The following is a 12162-nucleotide window of genomic DNA, read 5'->3' as shown; positions in this document are numbered from 1 at the left end:
AAGTGCTGGAATCCAATTGTTTGGAGAGGACCAAATATGGGGATAATAAAGATAAATTTTGATGCATCTTCCATGTATTGCAAGAGACCACCTTGGCTCTATTCATGATCGCAAAGCGTATAGTATTGGTTTTACTACCATCAATGTGGCCTTCAAATTTTAGAGAGGCATGATCATCATCGAAAGAGATTCAAAGTTGATCATCAACTGTCCGAAGAGATTTATCGCTACGCTATGGAGAGTTTCGAACATCATTAAGACGCATCAGCTCTCATTTGAATGGTGGAGTTCGCTATCAGCATTCAGCATGCATTTAGAGAGGCAAATCAAGCTAAGCTGCGGATTGGATGGTTTGCAATGCTACCATGGTTGGTCAAGTTAGCCTAGTTTGTATTCCATCTCTTATTTTTATTTGTGCTGCACTGCTGCTGATTTCTGGGGCCGTATTACCCCTGTCTTGTGCAGTACCTCTTGATCGATAAAAAAAAAAGTATAATTCATTTACTTAAATATCTACACTCAGCAGACCTGTAGCTGAATTAAAGAAGACTACTACACTGAGCTCTCCTATGCCTAAGTAAATTCATCTTTCTTGTTTTCTTTTTTGCCTAAGCCAATGAGCTAATACAATGTCTTTCACTCTTTACCACCATCTCCTTACCCTCAATTGTCGGTTTCTAAAACAAAGGGTTGTTAGAAGGTTCAAAGTATCGATACACCTCTGCATAGAAGTGCATCAGTACTCTAAACCATGCGCCTTTAATGCTTTTTATTATTTTTTCAAATTTTAGTTTTATATACATTTTATATATACTAGTAATTAAGCACATGCGTTGTACATGAGAAATTTTTCTTCATATTAATTACTTGAATTTTAGATATGTCATAGTTAAGACAGAAATTGAAAATTAACAAAAGTAACAATATGATTAAAAATAAACTTAAATATTTATTATTCAATTATGACATCATGGATTTAATTTCTTTGAAAAGTTTGATCACTAACCTACCATCTAGATAATAAAATAGTTTTGCTTTTGGATTAGTTTTAAATTAAGGAAAATTATAGTCGGAACTGGTTGAACATTTAAAATTAGGCTACAAGTTGGTCCATAAACTAACAAAACTCTAGCAACTGGCTTTACATTTCAAATTATAAAAACCCTCACCATGTCATCGGAGGCTTATCTAGTTGTTGTTAGCATGGGACTCTTAATTAGACCTGTTCATGGGTCGTCGGGTAGCTCGACTAGCCAGCCCGGCCTGTCTCGATCTAAGATGAGCTTAAACAAGATTTCAAGCCCATGGGCTCAGACCTAAAATATTAGGCCCGACTTTTTTTTTTTGGTTGAGCTCGGGCTTTCTCATAAAAGTCTGACCTTAGCCCAAGACTGGATTGATAATGTATTATATAATGAAAATATATTTTATATAATACATTTTTTCTTTATTTTTTTTCTCTTTTTCAAGTAATAATGAGATCTTTACACCAACTGAAGAACAATAGAGATTGAGGGAGAAGGAGATATTGATTGAGAGGGAGAGTATGGAGAAGAATGAGAAAGATTGAGGGAGAACAATATATATATATATATATATATATATATATATATAGAGAGAGAGAGAGAGAGAGAGAGAGAGAGAGAGAGAGAGAAAGAGAGAAGTTTTTGATTTGGCTACAAAATGAAGCTGAGAGAGTGGGAAAGACAGAGGGAGCCGGAGATCAAGAAATGATTGTGAGAGTGAGAGAGAAGGGAGGGAGATTGAGAGACTGAGGGAGTGGAAGAGAAATTGAAAACCTATTTTCGGTATAGGTTTTTTGTTGTGTCCAACATGGACTCAGAGTCCCATGTTGGCAACAACCACATAAGCATCTGATGACATGGGGGGTTATAATTTGAAATGTAGTGCTGGTTGTCAAAGTTTTGTTGGTTTCTGGACCAACTTGCATCCTAATTTTAAGTGTACAACCGACTTTGACTATAATTTTCCCTTTAAGTTATATATTTTATTTACATTATATAAAATATTTTTTACTTATTACACTTAATTTTTGTTTGTCTATGGTATCATTTGACTCAAACCACTAACCTACCATCTAAAAATAAAAATTGTTTGATTTCTAGGTTGTTGACATTAAATTTTGTATTACATTTCCATCATTGATAAAATTATTTCTTATGTATAAAATTTATTTTTGTCCAATACAATGAATGCAAAATTTTAGAGATGTACCCAATATTTTATTTTTATAAATATATAGCATATTAGATATGTGCCCAAAATTTTCTCTATCTTTAATTTTTATTTTTGTGATTCTTTGTATTTTCTATTATTAAAAATTTTATTATTTAACTATGACATCATTTTATTTCTAGGTAGATTTTGAATTTGGCATTCCATTTTCATCATTAATAAAAATACTTCTTACATTTCATAGTTATTTATTTTAACTTTTTTATTATTTAATTATGGAATTATTTATTAATCTATTTGACCCCCAAATGGTTGAATTGCTTACCCACCACTAAGACGGAATAAAATGGTTTTGTTTTCAAATTATTTTTCAAAATATTTATTTTTATACTATTAAAATTAATATTGTGGATTTAATAACAAGAACTTAATTATGAGAAAAATATATCTTAAATATAGGATTTATTGAGAGAGACTAGGAAAATATTTTTATTTTCAATTGATTTTAAATTTTACATTCCATTTCCATCATTGATAAAAATATTTTTTATTTATCATATTTATTATTGTTTAATATGTATGTTAAAAATGTTCCCAATTTTTTTAATTTGATTATTTCATCATAGCAACATCGATTAACCCATTTGACCTAAAATTATTTAATTTCTTACCATCACGTACATGAAAACATTATTTTTGCTAGGTAGATTTTAAAAGTATAAGTTTTTATGTTATTGGAATTATTAATTTATTAAGTATGGATTTAATTAATAGAACTTAATGATGAGAAGAAAAAAAAATAACTTAAATATATGATTCAATAAATATGAATGCAAGTTAATAACTTAAATGTTGGATTTAATGAGAGAGAATTGAATGCATTGAATAACTTTAAATTACTTCTTTTTAACTCATTTAATATCTTTAAATTTTGTCCTTAGAAAATTTCAAAAATATTCTTGAAGTTATTCGTGCTTTTTAAAGTGATATAGATTATTCATTAAAAGAAAAGTTCCTAAAAACACTGTAAACAAATGTATTGGACCCCATACACGCAAACCAAATTATTAGGCTGTTTACCTAATAATCTTCCCGGCTACCAGGGTTTTGGTAGCTTTCTAGAACAACGCCCCCAAACCAGTAGGCCTCCAAACAATGACCGAATTAAGTTCCATGTTTGCAACTTTGCATTGCTAAACAACACGGAAACCTCGTTGTCCCAGAGTGCAATGGTTGATATGGTTTAATCGAGTCTCTGCCGACTGCCATGCTTGGTTTAGTCGAGTACTTTTTTTTTTTTTTTTAATGGCATGGGTTCAAAATGCTAACAGCTCCAAGCTTCTTAGGCTGAATTCAGGCTTTTCCCAACATCAGATAGGCCAGAAGCTCAATAGTTATTCTGTTCCGAGTACAAGGGCTGCCATCATTTCACCAATTTAAGCATATTCACAGAATGAAACGAAAGAATTCTACTAATTTTGCACATTGCATTCAGATCCTACCAATAGTTCACACCTAGACAAATCTGGTTCTGGCTCATACGCACCCATCCATTAGAAATGAATATAACTACTTCACATTACAGATAATAATATTACAAAGCAGAGGTGGTTCATTATTCATATCCCAAAAGAATCACTCACCATAAAGAATAGATTACACATGGATATTAAGTACAAACAAAATGAATTTTCAAAACATGGCCACAACTGCTAAGATATATTTGACCCACACAGCTACACAATCACTCGTTTAAATTTGAGCGTAGGTGCATCCTCAATTGAAAAGGAAGTACCAAAGCAAGATAGAAAAATGCAAAAAAGCCAAACAGTAGTTATAACCCACTGACAGAGGGACCATTCAGTAGGTAATCCTGCATTGACTCATTCCATTATCCAAAATGGAAGATAAATGCAAATATGGCTCCTCAAGTAGAAACACGAGATTATGACAGAACTAACTGAGTCCAATTTTAATCCAAATAGGAGCAGGCTTTCCATTTTTCCAACCAAATATAAGAAGTTTCTATAACCCCTTTGAAGCTGCACAGTTTCTATTCTTTCTCAGGTGGATTGGCTCTGTGATACTTCCATTAGTTGGTGATAGGATTGACTCAACCAGGTTGAGGGATTTCTATCTGAAATTTCAGATGAGACTGGAAATTTCTTATTCTTTGTGCCTTTTTGGGTGTAGTTATCAGGGGAATTACCATTGTGTCAGTAATGAATCCATTGATTTCTGAGGTGTGACTGTGTAAAACTGTCTGAGTGATTTATGACTGAAGCCAACTCGACACCCCCCAAACAAAGCAAATGATCTTCACAGCTTCCGTTGCCGAAGTTATCTACTTGAGATGCCTTTGCCTGCTCACTCATTCACAACATAATTTGAGGTGTAATTCCTTGTATGGTTCTTAATTCTGCCTAAGGTGTAATAGCTGAGACATCAATTTGGTCATTGTCCTTCCTGCCCTGCAGATATAGAAGACAGGGTTAGAGTTAATTGCTGTAGATGAGAACAGGTTACATCTCGGTGAGAAAGATTGCTGGCGCAGTTTAAGATTTTGACCTGATTTGAAAATTTTCTTCTTATTCACATCCTCCGTGCCAAGGGAGAAGCCACCCCTACACTGACTTTTGGACCTGTTTTTCTTGGTTCAGATGAATTTAATGGAGGAGTTGATGAACCTTTGTGTTTGATTTGTCCAGATGCAGGGCCATCTGTTGTTGAATTTGCAACACTTGGTCTGTGTAAACTTAACCTCTTTGTTTCATGACTTGTGGTTTGAGATGTTTTCTTGTCATTCTTCAGGGAATTTGCAGTCTTGTTGGTTACTGGAGACTTCTTAGATGTTGCTGAAGTAAAACCATTAGCTGCACTTCGTTCAGCAATCCTCTTTTGACGTTGAAGTAGCAATTCCTCCATTCTCTTCCGGTTCTCTTCCTCCTGTATTCGAGAGAAATTGATTTTTGAGATTGAAGCAAGGTAAAAAAAGCAAGTGAACAGAAACAGTAAAGATGGATTTAATTAGTAATTATTTCCATGTTCTCCTAAAAAGAAGTAACCATTTAATACCTTCTCCTGTTTAGTCTTTTGAACTGCAGCTCTGCTTACAGTGGACGGTTTCTTGGTTCTTGATATACTTTCAGGTCTGGTCTTTGTAAGAGATCCACGCAGGTTTTTAGAATTCACTTCTTTCACTGGGCCTTTTGTTTCAGGACTTCCATTCTTGGTGCTTTCATTACAGGGATCATCCTTGTCACAACCATTTGTTTCAATACTAGAGCGTCTCTTTTCATTTTCAGAAAACGAAATATCATTTCCATAATCTATTTCAGGAGTCCAAGAAGCCTCAATAGATCCCACTCCTGAACCTCGGTCAAGCACCATGTAGAGATCATCTGGCTCATAGGTTCCAGACATTCTAAGACGATCCCCTGGGGGATCGGGAGTGCTACTTTCATGCTGAGTAGCTACACTAAAGTCAGCATCCATGCCTACATCTGTTCTCCATTGAGAATCATATTGATCATCGACTATTGATCGAGCCTGCACCATAAAAGAATCATCAACAAACACATTCTTCTTATTGTTCTCAGTGCCAAAAAAGCCACCCTCTGTTGTCAACTTGTGATCCCCATTGAAAATTGCATGATCTGTGGTTCCATATTGGTCCCTCAATTTCTCAGGTTGGTTGACAATAAACCAATCCTCTCCTTTATGACTTTTGAGCACAGATGGTTCAGTGACACAATCAGATACCACATCCCTGAACTTTCCCTCTGAATTCCCTATTCTCAATGAAAATAACAACTCTTCATCAGTGCATTCCCTTCTCTTCACAGTTGAGTGGAAATTTTCTCCACTTTCAAAATTTTCCATGCAAGTCCTGCTTTCATTAGCTGCATTTCTGTCAGACATAAGGAAGGAATCATTTGCAATAGGTCGTTGCTTTGTTCCTTTCTCTGATTCCAGGTGTACTGCACCTGTGAACTCAGATAGTGCTCCTGAGTCAGAACTCCTGATAGTAACAAATTCATCTCGAACATCCACAGTCTGCTGTTTTTCTACGCCATTAGCACCTGAGTCCTCATGTCCCATCAGAAGGCTTTGGAAAGTGTCCCAGTTCTCAGATATTTTCCCTCCCTGCGAAACATATGCATCATCATCACCCTCAAGATCATGATTAACCACACCATTTGATCCATCTGTAATGGTGGAATGCTTGTCCCCACCTCTCTTTTTATGATGACGTGAATTTGACTTGTGATGTTTCTCCAAAGACCCAACTGCGTCCTCCACCTTCTGTTTAAGGGAATCTCCATCAATGAATTCATCTTCAGCTGAAGATGACTCATCAGATGCATCATCCTTTTGTCCTTCTCGTTTCTTGGAAGTGATGTAATTAATGTTGCGGATAACAACCATTCTTGAAGACTTCTTTCTATTCCTTCTTTTCTGTGACTGCTCCTTTGCAGAATGCTTCCCATCTTTCTGTGAATATCCATCTGACTCACTACCAGAAGAGGCACTGGGATCGCTGGATCCATCTTGTTCTGAACCTTCTTCTTCTTGTTTATTTGGTGATTTCTCTTTTTTTCTGGAAAGTGATTTATGACTGTGACGGTAATCAGGTTCACGGGCAAGATCATGGCCAGATTCTTCACCGTTTGGAGACCATTGCATATGCCCTGGATAATAGGGAGGAAAAATCTGCATGCTGTTGAAGGGATATCCTTGATATGGGGGCATTTGTTGAATACCTGGGTTGTGGAAATTGTACATGTACTGCGGAAGCTGATTTTGCCATGGCATTGGACCTTGAGCTTTGGCAGATGCTGGTGGAACCTGACCCGACGTCGGCAAGCTATTATCTGCACATAAACCTTTTGATAAAACAGATGTGCCTGTTGATTCTTTGGAAGAAAAATGTATGCTGTCCTCTATGATTCTTTGCAACTTAGACATGAATATGATATGTTGCAATACATGCTAGTTCAATATATGAAACCTAGACATAAATCTGACAGATCAATAGCTGAAAATATCAAAAGACATACTGCTGTTTAATGCTAGTTAAATATATATAGTTAAACATAATATAAGTAAAAAAGTTGAAAGTTGTACCCTGACATGCACAATTGTTTCTTATTTTTCCAAACTATATAGACATGGCTTCCTCATCTCTCTTTTGGGTTGGGGGTTTGGAGGTGGATTAGTACATAAACTTGCATCCTCATCACTTACTCATTTGCATAGCACTAAAATAGATAAAGTCCATGTCAAAAAATTTGGAATTGCAGAATGTTTAAATTTCTTTCATCCCATCTTACAGATTTTTCCCCTTTAAAGAGATTGTTAAATGAACGATTTTAAGCTCTACCAAGTTTTCACCTGCTTTGGTCTAGAATATATGAGATCCCCTACTGATACGATACTTAGGATACAATATGCATGATGTAGTCTGCCAACTAAACAAACATATGGAACAATCATTGGTGGGCCATGTCTATGATACAATGTGAAGGATATGTTATAAAAGGCAGCTGGAAGGGGAAAAAGGAGTAAAAGACATTAGAAATTTTCATTTTAAGATTTCTAGAATATAGAGGGCAGATTTATCCAGGGTCCTTGTCACATTGGTTAAGTAAACAAAACAGGAACAGTGTAAAAAAAGGAGGTAACATTTAATACCTTGATTTATTTCTGAACTTGTGTGACTTACGATTGAATCAGACACTGAAGTATCTAATGATCCATTTGGATCAAGTTGCCCATTGGAGAAACCATTCTGGATATTTGACATGATACCCTGGCCAAGGTTATTGCTTTCAGTAGTCAGTATAATCCCAGATGTTCCCAAGTATGGAAGCTCTGGCTGAGGGCAGGCTTCCATTGCTGCTAGTTCATCCATCCAAAGCCCATCATCATGCTTTCTATTGCACAACTCCTTGAAATTTATGCATGCTTCCCTACATGACATTGTAATTAAAACTTAGCCATCCTCAAACTCAAGACAAGCACATGGAAGTTTTAGTACCAAAAGCAGCACGAAATGTGCAGATGCAAATATCTGAGCTGAAATGTAGATAGGACATGATTCTTTTCTTGGGAATTCATGAAACTATTGGTGGAACTTGAAAAAGCGTTCCAAGTTATGAAAAGCATTATCTTCACTACAAAACTACCCAAGGCCCAAATTGAAACTTAAGATACAAAAATGAATAAATCCTAAAGGTCGCAAACCTAATTATATTACCAAACAAGTAGATAATCTAAAATTTCTTAAAATATTTCTGGTTACAGGGTCATGCATCACCATTAATGATTAATAAGATAAATGGGGTAAGAAGTTTCTCATACCACATGAAGATGAGCAAAATTCTTCTTAAAGATAAAATGGAAGTCAGAAAAAAATATGCCCTAGGTTGTGAGGCCCCCTTCAAAGCTTAAACTTGAACCAACCTCCTCCCTTCAATGATACCCAGATACATGTACATGGATGTCATGTCATGTTCAGTACTTGAGGCTCAATTTGGAAAGAGTACAAATACAAACATGTACAGTACAAATACATCCAAAATAATAGAGAATACAAGGTTTTGCACTCTACATGATTGTATTTGTACTCGCTCCAAACTGAGCCTGAGGCTCAATTTGGGAAGAGTACAAATACAAATATGTACTGTGCAAATACAAGTTTAGGTATACAGCATACAAGATTTTGCAATGTACAAATTTGCATTTGCACTCTTCCCAAACGGGAGCCTGAACTTTTGGTCTAGATTCCCATCATACACCTTGTTCAACTTTACCCTTGAAATATCTGGGTATCTTAAGCACATAAATAAGACTAACAACTTATTATTGTACACACTTACTGGTAGTTTCTTTCTGTGCATGCCTTGTGGTTTTTACATGTTTCTTCCACTAACTATCAATCAAGAAGAAAATACTTGCCTACATTAAAAAGGAAGTGCTGGAAGAACTTCCTGGAGAGAAGAACAAAATTGAATTATTAGCTCAGTGAGCATTAAAAAAATTGCAGTTACTAAAAGATCCATGAGACAAGCCCACCACGATGAGGTGAAATCTTCCCATCTAAAACCACAAAATTCACCATGTTATTCAAAGATGCTAAATATTCTTACAGTTCACATCTTAGTTTTGGTTTAGGATCTCTGTTTTTTTTTTTTTTTTGTGTTCTCCCCCACAACTTTCTAGAGAATAACCTGCTTGATATAATCTATCAACAAAGTTGAAAAGATGTAGTTAACACTGTCTAGGGCAGTCCATGTTCACCAGGACCAAGTCCAGCCTGATGCAGAATGACCTGAAATAATACAGTGAAGTCCTTTGACAACATGAAAACACGTACCAAGCTCAGAAGAATCTTAATAGATTTGTTGAGTAAATAATTAGATTGACAATGGCTCAGCAATCTCAGTAATACCCAACCTTCATAGGTTGTGCAGGATACATAGTACGTTTGCACCAATTTGCTACTCCTAGTACTGAGATTTCATATAATAAACTGAAGAAGCCATTTAGACAGCAATAACGTAGAAAAGAGAAACTAAGGAGCATGATAATGCAGTACAAAGGGAATAATTACACAGTAATAACCCTACCCTAAACTTAGATGATATGTCATTCATTTTTGGTTGATTATGTGTTTATGAGGCATCATGAAAAGTTCGAAATCAAAAGTCTGCTTTTATCTCTGATAGTGAACCTCACTATGGTTGTCTCTGATGCTCATTTGTACCTTAAACGTGCAGCCCCAAAAGCATCAGCAAAGGAGATGAGATCGCCAATTTGGTCCATTTCATATCCAGCAACACATGCACGGGCATAAGCCATTGCCTGTTCTTTCCGAAGAACTGCTTTCCGAGTCTCCAAAAGACGCTGGAGGTGAATCCTGTTTAATATCAAGGTAAGAAATTGTGCCTATGAATTTAACAGATAAATTATCAGACAGAGCTGATTAAATTAATGGAAAGTTTACTTGGAGTTCTCTTCTTGTGCATCCTCATCAACATCATTAGATTCGCCTTTTGACTGGACACCACCACCATGAAGTTAAAGGTTACTATTTAAGTTCTGAAGAAACATAACCAGACAGTGTTCCCTAATAAACTCTTAACACGGTGAAATACCTTAGTGGAAGAAGGTGATTTCTTGGCATTCCCATCAATAGCTGCAACATTGCCTAAAATATCCATAATTAATTGTTAAATTAAATTTTGAAATTGAAATGGTGCCTTAGTCAATGATTAAGGCAGATAACTGAATTCAGCATTTTTTCTTCAAGATAGCTTTATCAGGAATAAATAATCCGTTGTTATTAAAATGTTCTTCAAACCCTGAAACTCTCAGAATTCTCTACTTCAGAGCAAGAAAGTTTGATCTGTACAAAAGCATCAATGACATTTTTTCAAGAAGAAATGACAGCCGTAATCAGATATGAAGAAATCATAATACATGCATACGGGGAAGGTGCAACAGAATGGATTGCACCAAAATAAAGGATTTTAGAATGTAAGTGGCAAAGTATCAATGTGGAAATCATATTTGAGCATCACCTTCTTCGGTTTGTCCTGCGACAGTGTGGTTTGAAAACTCATTGGATGTTTGAACTACTGAAGTCTCAATCTGCGAGATCTCCTTTTCAATTGTAACAAACCTCTCGAGAACTTCAGGCGTGCTCACAAACCGGACAAATCTGCTCAAGCAGCACAAGTAATACACGAGTTGGTATTGCACAAAAAAGAGAAAACCTTGGCGAGATTGACTCGGGTGAATCGAACGGAAAATTCGCAATTCGACAAAGAATCAACCACGGCACGACCCATCACCTACCAAATGTATGGTATGGATAGAATTGAGCAATAGACCGAGCGGACTCGTCCGGTTTCCAAGTGGACTACTTGATTCTTCCACATTGACCCATAAAAGAATCTAAGCCGGAGAGACTCCGCAATTTACAGTAGAAAAGATAAGAGGAACTGGAAGACTAATTACCGTTCCAATGTGCCTTTAGTGAACCAGGAGGCATCTGAAGTAGGTGGGCGAAGAGCAATGGAGTAGCCACCCTTGGATATCTTCTCTTTGGCAAATTTGAGGTGAGAAATGAACGGTTCGAGCAGCCCAGACGCTAGTTTCTCGTTCTTACCTCCGTAGAAGACAACAAAGTCACACCTTTAAATGAAAATGCACGGAGAAAATACCCAGATCATCAGGACCCAAGCTAGATAACTCCGAGAACAAAGGCCAGAACGAAAGAAAAAACGCTTCCTACCTGGTTCTGGTTGGGGTGAGCTGAAACAGAGCATAATCGAGACGAATTCTCGAATCCATAGTAACAGACAGGGGGCAAGAACTTGGATAGAAACAGGGAGCTTCAGAAGTACATCGTCCCGGAGAAAGATCTCAGCACCCGTAATTCATCTACTCTATGAGTCTCTCTCTCTCTCTATCTATCTATCTATCCGTCTGTCTCTCTGAGAGAGAGACAGAGAGGTGGGGTGGATATGGATCGCCAGTGCCAGCAAGAACTGATGAAGCTTTGCACATGCGAACGAGGATTTGACGATATGAAAGTAGGCCCCGCAAGGCATGCCGACACCTTTTTTTTCCCGTCTCTCCCTCTCCGTAAAATGAATGAATGGGAAAAATTGACAACGAGCGAATATTGAATTCTCGATTTCTTTTTTCCTTTATGTGCAGAAGAAGAGACTAATGTGAGATTGGTTGGTTGAGAGGTCATTTCTTTATTATTAGCCTTCTTTTTTCTTTAACATATGAAAAGAAAATTGTAAACTTGTAATTGAAGAGAGAAGAGTGGGGTTGAGGGTGTTCCGTCGGATTGCTTGTCTGTTTTTTTTTTCTTTTAAGCTTGGCTGTCATACATAGTTGGGAAGTCTTCTTCTGTCTGTCACTCCCTCTGTCCTGCTGGAGTGAGCC

The 12162-nt window shown here is 36.5% G+C and overlaps 1 protein-coding gene across 2 annotated transcripts; it reads right to left on the bottom strand.

The window, feature by feature from the left end:
- Positions 1-3749: 3749 nt before the first annotated feature.
- Positions 3750-11770, bottom strand: LOC104588898 (COP1-interacting protein 7-like). 2 transcript variants are annotated; one of them, XM_010247022.3, is made up of 10 exons: positions 11498-11770; positions 11221-11397; positions 10782-10921; positions 10356-10408; positions 10205-10257; positions 9965-10117; positions 7891-8168; positions 5272-7070; positions 4765-5142; positions 3750-4667 (listed from the first exon to the last, which is right to left on the bottom strand). In XM_010247022.3, the coding sequence occupies exons 1-9, from the start codon at positions 11554-11556 to the stop codon at positions 4789-4791; spliced, it is 3066 nt and encodes a 1021-aa protein (XP_010245324.1). In that variant the 5' UTR covers positions 11557-11770; the 3' UTR covers positions 3750-4667; positions 4765-4788. The 2 variants fall into 2 exon arrangements, with proteins under 2 accessions (XP_010245324.1, XP_088742926.1); XM_088886800.1 differs by having other exon boundaries at positions 5272-7082; positions 11498-11748.
- Positions 11771-12162: the final 392 nt, after the last annotated feature.

Source organism: Nelumbo nucifera, chromosome 1, assembly GCF_055504915.1.
Source record: "Nelumbo nucifera cultivar China Antique chromosome 1, China Antique-T2T, whole genome shotgun sequence".
NCBI classification, from domain to species: domain Eukaryota; kingdom Viridiplantae; phylum Streptophyta; class Magnoliopsida; order Proteales; family Nelumbonaceae; genus Nelumbo; species Nelumbo nucifera.
The sequence above is the reverse complement of the archived record's forward strand: the minus strand, read 5'-3'. Positions and strand labels throughout refer to the sequence as shown.